This window comes from Nilaparvata lugens, chromosome 11 (genome assembly GCF_014356525.2).
Source record: "Nilaparvata lugens isolate BPH chromosome 11, ASM1435652v1, whole genome shotgun sequence".
Lineage (NCBI taxonomy): Eukaryota > Metazoa > Arthropoda > Insecta > Hemiptera > Delphacidae > Nilaparvata > Nilaparvata lugens.
The window spans coordinates 27,451,839-27,470,071 of NC_052514.1; the positions used below are offsets into that span (position 1 = coordinate 27,451,839).

The 18,233-nt window shown below is 34.3% G+C and overlaps 1 protein-coding gene across 1 annotated transcript; it reads left to right on the forward strand.

Moving 5' to 3' along the window:
- The first annotated feature begins 403 nt into the window (after window positions 1–403).
- Window positions 404–4,508, forward strand: LOC120353608. The gene is made up of 2 exons (XM_039438039.1): window positions 404–1,060; window positions 3,855–4,508. Exons 1-2 carry the CDS (start codon window positions 448–450, stop codon window positions 4,205–4,207), a joined length of 966 nt encoding a protein of 321 aa, XP_039293973.1. The 5' UTR covers window positions 404–447; the 3' UTR covers window positions 4,208–4,508.
- Window positions 4,509–18,233: the final 13,725 nt, after the last annotated feature.

Genomic DNA, 18,233 nt, shown 5'->3' on the forward strand with positions numbered 1-18,233 from the left:
TATGCCAAAATTCCATCAGAATGGGAGAAAAATGTGATTGTTCCCATACATAAAAAAGGTAGTTCAGTTCAATGTGAGAACTACAGAGCCATATGCTTATCATCAGTAGTATTGAAGATCTATTCCCGGATACTAGAAAGACGACTTAGAGTAGAGGTGGAGGATGGACTGGAGGAGGAACAGGCGGCGTTTAGAAGAGATCGGCAGACCAGTGATCATATATTTACTATCAGACAAGTCATGGACAAAAGACTGAGCCGCGCTGGTGACACCTACTTGGCCTTCCTGGATTTGAAAGCAGCATTTGATACTGTTCCTAGAGAGTACCTGTGGTCAGCCTTGAGGGAGGCGGGGGCATCTTATGAAATAATGAAAAGGATCAAGAGCCGTTACAGGAATGTAACCGGAGTTGTGAGAATAGGAGGTGCTGTGTCCGGAGAGTTTAAAATGGATAAAGGCGTCAAGCAGGGAGACAGCCTCAGCCCTCTGTTATTCATAGTGCTGATGGACCAAATATTGAAAATATGTAAAAGAAGAACAAGTAGAAGTAAAGTCGGAAAACATCAGCTCTGTCCTGTGTATGTTCAAGCACTTATCTATGCGGATGACATTGCATTGATATCAACAAACAAAAGAGACCTTCAGAGTTCTGTCACGGAATGGTGTAGTGCAATAAGAGACAAGGGAATGATAGTAAATACAGATAAGAGTAAGGTAATGGTTATATCTAAGATGCAGGGAAATGCAGAAATGGAAATAAAGTGGAATGGAAAATCTATGGAAAGAGTGAATAACTTTGAATATTTGGGAACGGTCATTTCCACAGATGGAAAGGTTGATGAAGAAATCAATAATAGGGTAAGGAAAGCGAACCAGGTATACTACCAAATAAGCAAGACACTACTTGGGAAAAGAGAGATAAGCCAGGGAACAAAAATGAAAATCTATCAAGCAGTTTTTAAGCCCATCCTAATGTATGGAACAGAATGCCTGACACTCCTAGATAAGCATAAAAGTAGAATTACCTCCTCAGAAATGAGATATTTAAGAAAAGTCGTTGGAAAGACTAGGGATGGGTATCGAAAGACAAAACATCGATGTTTTGAGCATCGATGATTTTTCATCCTAACATCAATAAGTGAAAAACATCGAACAGTAAACATCGATGTTTTTGAACATCAATGTTTTTAAACATCGTTTATTGCCCTACGTTTTTATGGATGATACTATTAGTCCAGTCAATATAGACATAAAAAAGGGGGTGTGCTTGCAATTTATATTGTAGTTCTGATTTTTTAATATATTATTTGGTTACATAAGAGAAATCCAGAACCAATATCTTCATGCAAGATTTCCTTGTGCTAGATACAAGATAGCCCAAAAACCTCGTAATTTCGGCTCATTTTCCAGTTTTCAGCTATTTCTGCCAAATCTCTCCCAGATTATATAATTCTCAAAGAAATGAGATCACTCGGATGTATCTCCAATGAGTACTTTGTTAAAATTCTTCAAAAATGAGTAAAATTTGAAGAAAAAATCAATTTTGATGAATTTTAGTTTTTAATCAACAATATCTTCCGATTGTTACAATTTAGATGTATATTTCAAAATCCCTCTAGGCGTATTTTTGTGCTATACAATCTGAGATCAGGTAGAGCGCTCTATGTCATATAGATTTCCAGGTACACCTGACAACAATGCTCCTTGTATTGTGGAAAACACCTAATTTTCAGCTTCAACCATCATCACCATCTACTTTGTCCTCACATTGATATTTCGCACAATGACATAAGTTCATGGGTAAGAATCACCCGTTAGATGCACTCAATTTCAGTATTTCCTAGTAGAGGCACGCTTAAGGACACCTCAAGGATCAAAATTTCAAACACTTATAATTTACTTTTGACACAATGCTCAGATTTCATAGTACTACACTTCATTCTTCTCGGCTCGCCAAGGCGGTTCAAAGTCATGCATCAACAGTCAAATTCGGTCAAAAAATAGAAAATTTATTGTTGAGTGTAGGTACTTATTCATATTCAATACATAAGAAATGGTCAATTTCTATATTCAAAGCTATTTATCTCGGTAACCCCTTATTATAAAAAATATTACATGATCTTGAAATGTACAATAGAATTTTCTATTTCATCTGCTGTAAACAATTCATGAAAAAATATGTTCGTAAAGTGAGATTTGATTGTTGAAAAAAATCCGGAAATTGTAGATATTTTTCTCATATTAACGGTTTTGGCAGTTTTATGATAGCGAAAAGTGATTCAAGATGGATTTTAGGCAACTGAGCTCGTAGAGGATGAATTTATCTACAATTTGTGATCAATTGTAAGTTTCTATGATGTATCAGACTCGTTTTAGAAACTCTTGATCAACAGTAAAATTATGAAAAAAATGTAAAAACTTAAATCGCCATTTTTAAAATCTTAACTTCCAAATTGTTTTGGAATCGAAAGTATATTTATTGGAGTGGGTAGAGGGGGACAATTTTCACATTCTCACTAGATTTGGAAATTTTATCAGAAGTATTTCACAAGACATGCAACTTTGAATATAGAAATTGGTCATTTTCTGTGTATTGGAATATGGGCTAAGTACACTCAACAATAAATTTTCCATTTTTCGACCGAATTTGACTTATTATGCATGATTTTGAACCGCCGTGACGAACCGAGAAGGATGAAGTGTAGTACGATGAAATCTGAGCATTGTGTCAAAAGTTGTGTGTTTGAAATTTTGATCCTTGAGGTGTCCTTAAGCGCGCCTCTCCACTAGGAAATACTGAAATGAAGTGTATCTTACGGGTGATTCTCATAGAACATAATCTCAAGAACTTATGTCGATGTGCGAAATATCAATGTGAGGACAATGTAGTTGGTGATGATGCTTGAAGCTGAAAATAAGGTGTTTTTCACAATACAAGGAGCATTGTTGTCAGGTGTACCTGGAATATGGAATCACAGCAATTTGGACTTGTGGTATTCAAGTAACAGTCTTTCGAGTAATTGAAGTTAGGTTGTGACTAGAAAGATACATCAACTCTAGTTCACAAGATTTGTCATCTTCATGGTTTAGTCTGAAACCTCTCGGGATATCCTTGAGGATTCGGTCTTGAAATTTCACCCTAAGCTAATTTTAGCAATCATTGATACTCATATCGTATTCATTCAATACCTGATAGATTTTTTAGAAAATGAAAATGGATTAAGTTTTTTTATATGGATATCTGCACTCCTTACAATACGAGGACCTCTTTTCCAGAGCTAGATTAATTAGTGTTAAACAAATGTTGAGGAAATAATTGTAGTAAGAAAAAACTCTTTCTTCCTAAGAAATGAAGAATCCGACCTCTTATTCAATTCTAAATAACTAACTATCTAACCTTGACACGGGCCACAGAAGTAATGTAAATCTTCAAGAGTATCCAACAGTCTCACATAAAAATACAGAGAGCCTGATTGAAAAATAAAAATAGCAATCTGCAGGAAATCAAAACTTATGCGAGATCTTTCACAAGATTGATCTATATTCACAAAAAACACTAAACAGAATACTACAATAAATATGATAGAGATAATGATTGTAATTCTGTTACTATTGCTTATTTCTCTCAAGATAATCCTCTTCAAACAAAAAAAAAAAAAAAAAACTTGTATCAAATTGAAAAATTAGAATTGGTTTTACTTTTTAGTTGGGAAAAACATCGGATGACCGATGTCTAGGTAAAACCATCGATAAGTGAAAAACATCAAACAGTAAACATTGATGTTAAAAACATTGATATTTGATGTTGAAACATCAATGTTTTTAAACATTGATGTATCAATACCCATCCCTAGGAAAGACAAGGAGAGACAGAGTGAGAAATGGAGTGATCAGAGATACTCTAAAGGAGGAAGAGCTGATCATTTCTGTCCAACGAAAAGCTTTAGGTTGGTATGGACATGTCACACGAATGAGTGAGGAAAGAAAAGCAAGGATGGTAATGGAAGCAAGACCGGAGGGACGTCGAGGCAGGGGACGACCACGGATGGAATGGAGCGAGTATGTGGCGAGTATCGTGGCTGGAAAGGGAAAGACAATGACAACGTTAGGAGGATGGCCCAGGATAGAGTGCAATATAAGAAATGGCTGGAGGCACCCGACGCTTAGTGGCATAAGGGGAAGGAAAAGAAGAAAAAGAAGATTATAACAGGTACCATGGCTAAAATTAGAACAGCCTAATAGAAAAGGAATGTTATTTGCTACTTATTATATTATATAAAGTATTGAAAAATTTGAGGTTAGGCTTAAAATACCTACTGATCGGCGACCTAATAATCAACCAAGTCGCATAATGTGAAATCTAGCCAGACACCTTGGCAAAAATTTATTGTAAACAAATGGTATTCAACTAGAGGACTTTGGAAAGCACATGGCTAATTGTAGTAGAGGGAGGAACAACTTATAAATCCTAAAAATCTATTATCTGTAATGAATATACTTAAACCACCAAATAAAAATAAATTAGAATATTAAGGAAGTAGGATATTCCTAGGCGCATGGATACATAAATGAATTTGCATGAACCAATCAAATTGCAGTAATTGATGAGTGGCAATGGAGAGCCGATTCAAATGTATTTATAAATATTTCTATAAATGATAAGAATTTATAAATTATTACTACTCAGTTTATGTATCGGATATGGTCCAAGAAAGTATAAAATATTATACCTAAGATATAGGTGATAATTTAGTAGATTGGCACGGACTATTTGATCTCTTTAATGGCATAGTAGTGAATTATTTAAATATTTAAATTTGTAAGTCGGAAATGAAAATTGTAGAAATAAGAGTAGAACCTGCCCACTTGCCTGCCAGACACCACTATGGAACAACACTAAATTTTGTAGAGCACAAGACCCTTTGTTAGAATGTACTTTGAAAGACTTAAAGTTTAAATTAATTAATTGATTTTTCATAAGACTCAGTGATGCTGCATTAAAGTGAAAGTCATTTGAACATTTACTTTTATTCCCTTGGAGAAGATGACTTCGGTCACCAAAAATCCAGGACGACCAGGAAATTCAGATTTCCGCCAACATCTTGTAAAAATTCAGCATGTGAGTGATAAATTGTCGAAATATATAAAGTTAGGGTGCCCTGTGCCTCGAGTGAAACAAATATAAAAAGCTAGCTCGTTGGAAAGGTTATAAATATTAAAAATTATTATAAAACTTGCGCAAGTCTTAAGAAGGTACAAGTTAGGGTGCCCTCAGTGCTTCGAGTGAAACATTATTGAGTAATATACTGAGACCTATAGATATTAATATATTTATAATTTATGATCTATCAATTGATTATTTCTATGATTTTTGGAAAGAACATATACGGTGAGATCTTTAATTCGACAAGCAGCAGCAAGTTGATACATAAGATGCTATTTATTTATACAATATATGTATCAAACTTTTTATGGTGTATCCTTTATTTGATTCATCAATACCATGCATGACAAATCTCATATTTATTTATCAAATTATCAGTATTGAATTATCAAGAAAGTTACCATCCAATTTTATTCTTAATAGAATAAGCTGATTTACTCAGCAATATATTGCATTCATAATTAAATCTCTGGAAATAATATGTTCCAAAGATTTATATAAATTGTCCAAGAGCAGTAAACTACAGGAGCTCCTGAGCGAGCCTACAAGGATTTTATCTAAGTTGTATTCTAAAAACCACAACCAGACTTATATATTTTTGCACTCATGCTTTACTGACTGCAGCCAAGCCAGGCAAATCGTTATTCATAAAAATAATGTCAGATAAAACATGTGCGCATTCAATGTGGGACTGGTGATGAGAACAGAGCTCATTAAGTCATTATTGAGAGTAAATCAAGACTATATATCGCTGATAATAACTAAAGACAAGTCAATGCATAATGAGATTTGTCGTGAATGGATGATAGAAGATAGTAAGAACATACTGGGGAAAGCAGGCAAGTAAAAAACTACTTTTTGGGAATCAATAGCTTTAAAAAAGAAAAAATTATTTTATAAAATTTTTATTATTGTTGTTGAAACTGTATTTTAGAGAGAACTATATTATTTTTATGGGCCTAAACTGCTGAAATTTGTCTAGTCATTGGTATTTTGAATATAAGCTGGTTGGAGAATAATATAAGCCACAGTCTGTAAGATAGTCAGAAACTGACAACTCGATACATGAATAATATTAATATATAATAAGAACTTAAGTAATAAATACCTGATAGTTTGTAGCCAAAACACACTGCACATAGCTATTGGCTGTGAATCCCTCCTTGTGTCCTCATAAAACACTCATTGCATAATATTCATAACTTTTTTAAATTGCACTTAACACACATTAGTAACATGAACCACACTCCCGCAAACTCTGAAGTTTTGTATATGTACGGCGGTTGTCCAGACCCCACTTTGTCGACTCCCAGCACATCAACTCCCACCATGGTAGATGTCAATACGCCACGAGAAAGGGAACCAGGAAGTGTCAGGTCGATAGTTTTCAATCCACGAAGTCTGCAACCTCTGTTGTTCACTCAGATCGACGCCACTGATGCACCGCTGAACCAGAGGATAGCAGAGATCAACGTTGAGGGGGGCGAGGAGCAGCCCTCAGATCCAGTGTCCCCGGAGGCAGAGTCACATCTGATGAAATGAAGTATGTTTTCAGATACGGAACTAGATCCTTTTAAAAAGGTAATAATGGAGCAAACTAGTAGTATGTTCACTATCATGTTACAAAATACAATGGATAATATGATGCAGGAAATTAAAAAAGAAAACACAGCAATTAAAGAGGCAAATAAACAAACAGTAGAACAGGGTATGAAGGAGACAGCGGATGCCATACAGTCAATAGAACGGAGGTTAGATGCTATTGATAGCAAAGTAGAAAATCATAGGGAAGAGTTAAAGGTAATGATAAATTTACAAAGGGAAAGTCAGGAAAAAATTATGGCAGGATTAGCAGAAAGAATAGATACAGTTACATGTGAATTAAATGAAAGAATAGATAGCCTAACAATACAAACCACTGCACCTATTCAAGAAATAGCAACCAGCATTAAAGCCAATTGCTAACAGGAAATCCAAAAACAGATTACAATCGCTAACCAGAATATATCTTCTACAGTAGATAAAAATACTAATAATATCACAGCTATGCACAATAAACAGACCAGCATGTATACACAAATGAATCAATTACAAAGTAATCTAAATCAGAACATACAAACATGTAAAGCTTTAAATGGAACTCTGCAAATACAAAAATCAACTTTAACACAAATAAATCAAGAGATAGAGATTAATAAAACTTCAAGTAATAATCAATGGCAAGTGGCACATGAGAAAATAATAGTGTTAGAAAATCAAATCCGACAATAACCCCATGGAATTCAAGTAGATGGCATCAATTCAAATGGTATACTGCAGGGACTGGGTAGATTTGATAATACTGATTGCCATTTGCAACCTCAACCGTTTATTGACCAAATAAAACTAGTTCAAACTCTTGCACCCACCTCTTGGAGTATGTGGCGACTCTGTTTAACCAGCTTACTGAGTGGTGAACCCCTGTTGTTTTTCCAGAGTAGAGCCCATGAGTTTACATCGTTGGAGTAGTTTATCACTGTCTTCCTGGAACAGTATTGGAGCAGAAGTAAACAGTTGGATGCACTAGCAGAAATTATATCATGCGATTTCAATCCTAATTTAGATGATGCATATACTACTTTCGTCACTGCCCTACAGTTCAAGAATTCTCAGCTGAATGAGCCAATAAACGACTCTGCCTTAGCGAGTATAATCTTAAAAAAGCTACCTTTCTGAGTTAGAATGGCACTCGCCACTCAACCAATAACTGGTTGTAAACATTTGATAAACCATCTACATGGCATACAATCTGTGATGGCAATACCAAATCACTGGTCAGATCAATCGTACACACAAAATCAACATAATTCAATGATTAATCAGTACACCAGCCAAGCTTATGAACCGGTACCATATGATTGTTCCCGACATAACCCCTCATTTTGAACGTCGCAACAATCAGAAACAAAACAATAATGGGAATAATAGAAGTTTTCAAAATTGTCCAACAAATCATTATCCACAGCAAACAAATCGAAGAAATTATTATGATGGCTGTGATCGATTGAACACAAATAATGGTTATGTTCACAATAATTATAACAGAAATCATAAACTGCCACCACATCAAATAAGTACAAACTATACATTAGCGCATGCAACCAGATTAAACCAACAAAGAACACAGAACCCAACACCCAATAATCCACCACCAGACACAGAGAAGTGAAAAATCATGACTATATGATACCCCCGATATAACACATACAAGCTCTGAAAAAACAAATAAAGAAAATAAAGATACTTCAGCATCATATACTACTTTTAGAAATGATTTACCAGAAATTCTATTAGAAGAACCAGAAAAAGAATGCAGGATACCCGATACACAGATGCAAGCATATATCGATATAGAATTATATGGATTGAAGGTTCAAGCATTAGTAGATAGTGGTTCACAGTGTAGCCTTATACAAGCAGATATATTTCAACGCCTAAAAGAAAAAACAAAATTAGCTATTCTACCGCTAACAAATCTATATGTATCAGGTATCAGTCCAGGATGGCAAATAAACATAACTACCCAATGTTTACTGGAAATAGACCTTCAACAACAATGATTTGCTTATACATTTCTTGTATTACCTGTATCCGGTCCACACTTAATAATAGGCACAGATTTTCTCCAACATTTCCAAGCCTGTTTAAATTTCCAAACATTGAAATTTCACACTTTTACCAAACCTAAATCATACGAAGTTATAGTATCACTGGATTTGAAAAAATGTACTGAAGAAGTCACAGAGATACACTTTGCTCATTACATGGAAGGTGCACCAAGGATGTGGAGTATCCATGAAATTGAGAATGCTATGGAGCATATGGAAGTATTAAGTCTAACAACTGAGAACCAGGTACAGCTAGGAGCAGACTCTAGTACCAAGGAATTATTAGAGATTTTAATAAATAAAATCCATCAGCATACCGATTGGCACCCTGACATTAGGAATGAAATAATTCAAGTGTTCCGTAAAAATTCAGACATTTTTTCTGAACAACCTGGACTAGCTACTCACTTTGGATGTTCACTCAAAGTTAAGCCACATGATACTTATTACCGCAAATCATACCCCATACCATTCACCTATCGATTGGCCGCCATAGCAGAAATCACCCGCATGGAACAACTGGGAATCATAGAAGAATCAACAGCACCCTATAGCCTACCGATTGTGTGTGTGGCAAAGAAAGATGGAACAGTAAGACTATAGTGATGGAACACTAAGTCTAGATGCCCGCACTTTGAACCGCATACTAGATGATGACCGAGAAGGGCCCAACCAGATTGAACAGGTCATGCAAACATTCCATGGCAAAACCATATATTCAATCATAGATTTGAGCGCAGGATACTGGCAAGTCCAGGTAGAACCAGAGTTGCGCGATTATTTATCATTTTTGTTCAATACAAATGTGTGAACTACAGGTTCACTCTTTTAGCATTTGGATTGCGAAATGCTATGGCTATATTTATACAATGTCTGAGACAGGCGCTAGGAGACGATATCGGAGACTATTGCACACTATACGTGGATGATGGATTGATAGCCTCACAAAATATACGCAAGCATTGCCAGCATCTGGATACAGTATTTGATAGACTGATCAATTGTGGACTGAAATTGAAGCTATCAAAGTGTGAATTTTTTACAAACGAAGTGAAATACCTAGGACATATAATTACACCCACCAGCATATCACAGGACCCAAATAAATTAGTAGCTATCAGACATTTTCCATCACCAATCAACTGCAAACAACTACAAAAGTTTATTGGATTTCTACAGTTCTACTGCCGCTTTAACAAACAAATGTCACACTACACCACCCAGCTCAGTCACGTATTATCCAGCACCAAACCCTGGAGATGGACTGATAATGAAGAAGCCATATTTCAACAACTAAAAGAAGCATTCTTAAACTCTGTTGTACTGAAACACCCTAATTTGAAGAAACCTTTTTTCTTGAATGTCGATGCATCGGATTAGCGATAGGTGCAGAGATTTTCCAAGAAGATGATCAAGGAGAGAAAGGAGTGTTGGCATTTTTCAGTAAAACACTCAATTCAGCACAGCATCAATATTCCGTAACCGAGAAAGAATTGTTAAGTATTGTTGAAGTATGTACTAAATACCGAACATTGTTACTCAGCAACAAGATATTTATCAACACAGACCACAAAGCCTTAAAACATTTTTTAAAACAGCCAAATTAAATCACAACCGCTTATCTAGATGGTTCCTTGCACTTCAAGAGTATGATATTGAATTAACCCATCTACCAGGAAAGAAAAATCAGACTGCCGACTTTCTATCCAGAGAAATAGATGCCACATATTGTCAAGATACAACCTAAAATGTTTCGCAGTAAAGAACAAAGAAAGCATTTCATACCCCCCGAATATCCAACCACGAAATCACACTGCCGTACTGACCCCTGAGAAAATACGAATTGCACAATATGAAGACCCAAAACTATCCTGGATCTGTGAACTGATGGAGGAAGGAACTACTGAACCGCCCGACTACCTGTGACAGTACACCTGGTACAAAGGATTTATGTTCCACCAACCAGCTAAAAATAATTACAACTGGCGTATAATAATTCCCGCAAACATAGAAACAGACTTGATAAAAGAAGCCCATGAACGTATCGGACATTTTGGAACAACTAAGACCCTCCACATGCTAAAAGAAAGGTGTTATTTCAAGAACAGGAATAAAAAGGTGGCCAAAATAATAAAAGCTTGCAATATATGCCAGAAAGCCAAATATACGTGATACCACATCAGAGGCGAAATGAATCCCATTCTACCTAGTACACCATTGGAATTAATATCAGCAGATATATATGGTCCATTGCCTATAGCCCAATATGGAAAGAAATACATATTCGTTCTTACATGTATTTTCTCAAAATATACAATGTTATTTCCCATAGGTAAATTAACAGGAGAAGCCTTGGCCCGATGCATAACAGGAAGATGGACTAATGAAGTAGGAAAGCCTAAACGCATCCTATTCGATAATGCAACCTATTTCTGTAGCAAGCAGTGGAAAGAAATACTTCACCTGGCTAATATTAAATGGTCGAGAACTTCTCTTTATACCCCCAGCACTAATCCTGTGGAGCGATGTATGGCAGAGATCTCTCATTTTATGTGGACGTACTGTAATGAAAAACATCAACAATGGGTTAAGTATTTATCATTTTTAGAAGAATGTTACAATAATAGCCTAAATGAAAGCACTGGTCATACTCCTTATGAAATCATGTTTGGTAAAAGAAACAATACATTTATCAAAAAATTAATTGATTTTCCAAGCTCAGAAGTAAATAAGCCAAGAAGTTCTAATATCCATCATCTAGTTAGATTAAAACTAGAACAAGCAGCCAATAATAGAAAGAGATATCATGACCATGCTTACAAAATATTTTCGTATAAAATTGGAGATGAAGTTTTAGTAAAAAGCCACCGACCATCAAATGCCTTGGAAAAAGTAACACATAAATTCTTTTTAATTTATTCAGGGCCATTCACTGTTGTAGCCATATCGCAACACAACACAGTCCAGTTGCAGGAGAAAGAAGATATGCACACTGTCTGGTGGGAAAATGTAGCCAATGTTAAACCATATCATAGAATTTGAAAGAAAATATGATAAGAAGTCAAACACAAACAATATTATCGACCAATTACTGACCTTTCTTAATAAATTTAATATTGATGAAGTGCCTCGTGTCAACAAATCTGATTTTTGATTCCTTCCAACCAATAGTGGCCTATAACAAACAAAAGAACAATTTTTAATTATGTATTTTCTTACTAAGCATTGTATAAAAAAGGGCACAAGAGGGGATAGGAAGAATAAAATATGTAAATTACCTAAATATGTAAATGTGGAAATTGTAACAAATAAGTTAACTCTGTATCGCTAGAATAGAAAGCTATTTAGAGAATTATGACATCAAAAGGCGGAAATCTAGAAACCAGTAGACTAGTCAAGACCAACTAGATCGAAAGTATGTAGCCCTCAAACATATGTTTATGAAAAAAGGATCGTTCCCAAAAAGCTATTTATATATGTCATTTAATGTATCTATTAATGTTATATATATTTATTTATATGTTTAATATTATTATCATTGTCAATACCATGTTGTTACCAAAAAACCTCAATTGAAACAAGTTACCATAGGAAGCCTAAACCAAATGTATAGCAAAAAGAAGAATTGTACCTGATTTATAGAACATTGTTAATATTAGAATCAAATCTTGAAAGAGATTTATTGTATGAGAATCAAATGTTTATTGTATGGAGGATAAGTTGGTACCATTGCAAGCAGCAGATTTGAAAGTATTGTACTATGTTCATAGAGGGAAGAAATATATTTAAGATGTTGTATTTGTGATAATTATGTGTTGATAAGGAGGAATTTGTTATTGTTTTGATGGAGATTTAAGGGGGGCGTATGCAGATAAGGTCTGCGAATTATTATGATATTTGAAAGTGTTTTTTGGTGAATATTTCTAGGTTATGTTGATATTTAAAGGAAGAATTTGTATTAAAAACATTGTTGATTCTCAAAATATTTTGAATTCAAATTCGGGGGCGCGTGTAACATATTAAAATCTGATGAGCAAGCAAAATCCCTATTTGGAAGAATTTTATAGGTCTGAAGTGAAACAGATATCCTATTATTGCCAAATGTGATAACAACAATTAAAAGATTAGATAATAACAGGTACCATGGCTAAAATTAGAACAGCCTAATAGAAAAGGAATGTTATTTGCTACTTATTATATTATATAAAGTATTGAAAAATTTGAGGTTAGGCTTAAAATACCTACTGATCGGCGACCTAATAATCAACCAAGTCGCATAATGTGAAATCTAGCCAGACACCTTGGCAGAAATTTATTGTAAACAAATGGTATTCAACTAGAGAACTTTGGAAAGCACATGGCTAATTGTTGTAGAGGGAGAAACAACTTATAAATCCTAAAAAAATCTATTATCTGTAATGAATATACTTAAACCACCAAATAAAAATAAATTAGAATATTAAGGAAGTAGGATATTCCCAAAGTTAGTAGACAAAAGGTTGGTCACCCATCTATAGTATTTTCGTTGAAATGCAATTGGAGTGGGGGAACTGCAGCCGTGACGTAGGCTGTAGTACAGAGTAGGCAGAATATCGCATTCTTGAAAATCATATGGTGTCGTATAGTCAAATTATATAACACAAACATTTTCTGACATGCGAGCTTTCTGTTTCTGCTTTACAATAATTATTAAAACATTTGAATAATACAAGCATTTTGCCATATAAATGCAAAAACCCCACCTCCTAACCTTCCCTTGAGGTTTCTTCATCTTCTAGGTCGTGTTTATATTTTGTAGTTTGGCTATACATCAGCTTGTGAATTTCAGGGATGAGATATTTTGATTCTCGTAGAACATGTGCTCGATACCAGCATGTGTTCATTTACAATGAATGAAATTCATCGGATTTACCGGGATCGGTTTATCGGTTTATTGCGATGCATTGGTTTATCAAGTTTTTTAAGGGTTAATCTGAAATTATAATAGTATAACATTGTCCACTAACGCTTTTCCAGCTTATTAACTTTTTCGTGTCAAGTTTTTAGATTCATGAAAAACTTTCAACTTCATTTTATTCATAAAAGTTGAATGAACTTGAAATATTTAACAACATCATTAGAATCGGTGATTCATTCGCTATAAGTATGGAAAATTTTAAAGTTCTAGGTCAATCTTGAGGAGATTAAACGACGATGTATTTGAAGATACAGTGAATAAACTGTATGCTCAGTGTGGTTACTCTAGAACATTTTTACTACACGTGACGTCACGCTGGCGTTCCCCCCACCACTTTGAATCATACACCTGTGAGTGATCAACCTTTTGTCTACTAACGTTGGGATATTCCTAGGTGCATGGATACATTAATGAATTTGCATGAACCAATCAAATTGCAGTAATCGATGAGCGGCAATGGAGAGCCGATTCAAATGTATATATAAATATTTCTATAAATGATAAGAATTTATAAATTATTACTACTCAGTTTATGTATCAGATATGGTCCAAGAAAGTATAAAATATTATACCTAAGATATAGGTGATAATTTAGTAGATTGGCACGGACTATTTGATCTCTTTAATGGCGTAGTAGCAAATTATTTAAATATATGTAAATTTGTAAGTCGGAAATGAAAATTGTAGAAATAAGAGTAGAACCTGCCCACTTGCCTGCCAGACGCCACTATGGAACGATACTAAATTTTGTAGAGCACAAGACCCTTTGTTAGAATGTACTTTGAAAGACTTAAAGTTTATACATATGCTCACTCAATCATTGATTTTATTTAACAATTTATAATGATATAATGTAGCTCTAGTTCACTGGATAAATTGATTTATCTACTTCCATCAGAGGCTGAACCTTAAGCCCTAAGAGATATATATATTATTGAGGAATATACTGAGACCTATAGATATTAATTTATTTATAATTTATGATCTATCAATTGATTATTTTTATGATTTTTGGAAAGAAGATATACGGTGAGATCTTTAAATCGACAAGCAGCAGCAAGTTGATACATAAGATGCATGAAAATAAATGCATATTATTAATGAATTGAAAGCACATGGTAACATTTCGTGCTAAAGAGCTAAAAACGTAGTGAGCCAATCTGTGATATATTTGCTTATTTTTGATATATTTGCTCCTGTATTTATTGTGTGTGTTTGTTGCTCTATATGTTTCCACATTTATCTGTTTTTTTGATATTTATTTATACAATATATTTATCAAATTTTTTATGGTGTATCCTTTATTTGATTCATCAATACCATGCATGACAAATCTCATATTTATTTATCAAATTATTAGTATTGAATTATCAAGAGAGTTACCATCCGATTTTATTCTTAATAGAATAAGCTAGTTTACTCAGCAATATATTGCATTGATAATTAAATCTCTGGAAATAATACGTTCCAAAGATTTATATAAATTGTCCAAGAGCAGTAAACTACAGGAGCTCCTGAGCGAGCCTATAAGGATTTTATCTAAGTTGTATTCTAAAAACCACAACCAGACTTATATATTTTTGCACTCATGCTTTACCGACTGCAGCCAAGCCAGGCAAATCGTTATTCATAAAAATAACGTCAGAACGTCTGTGGGTTTGTTTGTATATTCTGCATTCGATCAATCGGCTCCAAATTTTGAACACGTATTCTTCGAGCCTTTTTACAGATCAAGTTCGTTGGCCAACAAAATTGACTTACTCCTTCGCCTATTTTCAAGATATAAAAATAACATTGAGAGTGCTTAAAAAATTGTCATTTATCATTTAATCACTTGGAATTAATTGCATGCTATTTCTTTAATTTTTCCATTTATTTAAAAAAGCTATTGCTGTTTGGGAATTATCACACAGACACATCCTTTATGCGCCTTTTATCACATCCTTTTATCACAAACACATCCTTTATCACATCCTTTATGCGCCGACACATGATTTCAGCTGATTAAAATATTTAACATTAACTCGCTCCTGTTAACGTGTGTCTGCCTATTATAATTATGTAGGCTACTGTCTGTTGAATAGCCTACGCGTAACATTTATAATACAACTTATGATGACAGTGTTTCTAAGATGTTAGTACTAGTAGTTCTGTGAACAGTAGACCTCACGCAGTATTCTCATCCACAAGTACCTGATGTCAACTGTTTTAAATGTTAACAAAATCAGTTCACGTTTGAATTTGTATTCCATAATTTATTAATAATTTAAACAATGAATAGAATATATTTCCATTACAGAATTTATATAATATTCATCCAGTTCCGTGATAATCTTTCCATCTAATGAAAATTAATTTTTTCCAATCAAAAATATTATTTCTTCAGCATTATTTAGTTCATTTGATTATTTTTAATCACCTATTAAATAAGTTTTTTCGAATGTGAGAATATTGATACTGATGGACACGCATAATAATACCATGACTGCAAAACAAAATAGTCTATTGAAACCGTAGACCTTAAAGCTGCGATTAGACCAAATTTATTAACAAAATGTTAATAACTCAATCTTTATAGATTATATTAGATTGAACATAACTTATCATACACATGATGAACATGTGTGTTTGTCAACTTGCGTTCAATCTAATAGAATCTATAAGGATTGACCGAGCGAAGTGAGGTCTAAGATTCAAGTCGACGGTTTGGCATTTCTCTTAATGTTTATATGTTTTTATGTTGCGCATTTACGGCGAAACGCGCTAATAGATTTTCATGAAATTTGTTCCTCTTTAAATTGCGCATCGACGTATATTCACAAGGTTTTTGGAAATTTTGCATTTCAAGGATAATATAAAAGGAAAAAGGAGCCTCCTTCATACGCCAATATTACCGTAAAAATCAGACTATAGAATTATTAATCATAAATCAGCTGTCTAGTGGACTATAATACTACCCGTTCAAAAACATCGAACATCTTGAAAATGTATCTTTCCATTAACGTTAGTAGGCAGTTGACTATAATACTACCCGTTCAAAAACATCGAACATCTTGAAAATTATTGTATCTTTCCATCAACGTTGTAGACAGTTGCAGCCAGACCTGATAACAGCGCTCACACTCACATTCCGGGACGACACGTCACGGTACGATATAGGACAGAAAGCTCCATGTTTATTTAGGATTTTTTTCTAGACATTTTTAATTGATAAATTATTTATTAATTTTTGAGAAAACATAACAACAGGTCAATGTAACTCACTGAGCGCGAGGTCTACTGTTCACAGAACTACTAGTTAACATTCTGTTAATTGACCGAGCGAAGTGAGGTCTAAGATTCAAGTCGACGGTTTGGCATTTCTCTGAATGTTCAAATGTTTTTATGTTGCGCATTTACGGCGAAACGCGGTAATAGATTTTCATGAAATTTGACAGGTATGTTCCTTTTTTAATTGCGCGTCGACGTATATACAAGGTTTTTTTGAAATTTTGCATTTCAAGGATAATATAAAAAGAAAAAGGAGCCTCCTTCATACGCCAATATTGGAGTAAAAATTAGACTATAGAATTATTCATCATAAATCAGCTGAAAAGTGATTACACAGATGTGTGGAGAAGACAGTCTATTGCTGTATTTCCATAAGGTCTATAGTTTCAATCAGGTACTTGCGGATGATAATACTGCGTGAGGTCTACTGTTCACAGAACTACTAGTAACTTTGGTGTAAACCCTGCTTAAAGATGCATACCACTTCAAGGTCTTTGATTGAAACTATAGACCGTCAGCTGATTTATGATGAATAATTCTCTAGTATGATTTTTACTCTAATATTGGCGTATGAGGGAGGCTCCTTTTTCCTTTTATATTATCCTTGAAATGCAAAACCGTCGACTTGAATCTTAGACCTCACTTCGTTCGGTCAATTATTAATTCAAGGTACTTGAATTTTTATTCTGAATCATTTACCCTTCCGGAGAAACCTATGGATTCACATGAGCCCACAGCAGAGGTTCCCAAACTGTGCGCCGCAAACTAGTGCCAGGTGCGCCGCCGTTGTCTATCAAAGACACACTACAAAACAGTGCGGATCAGTCTGTGTGTGTGTGCTGTGATAAAAATATTAACAATCTTACGTAACGTAAGTTAATAATAAATCACTATCAAGAATATAAACTAAAAAATTGATTATAATAAATAATGCAATGCAATATAAATAAATTAAACTAGGTGCGCCGCAAAGCCATATATATGTACTCAAAGGGAGCCATGGGTCAAAAAGGTTTAGGAACCTCTGGCCTACAGGGTTGGTGAAAATTATGGAAACAGCTTCGTATTCCTTTATTTCCAAAGATAATTTGAGAGTGAGGTTCATTGGGAATCCTATTCGAATTGAAAAAAAAATGAATGGTGTAAATCGCACATCAAATCAAACTGTCTCAAAAATACAGTTATCATATCATAA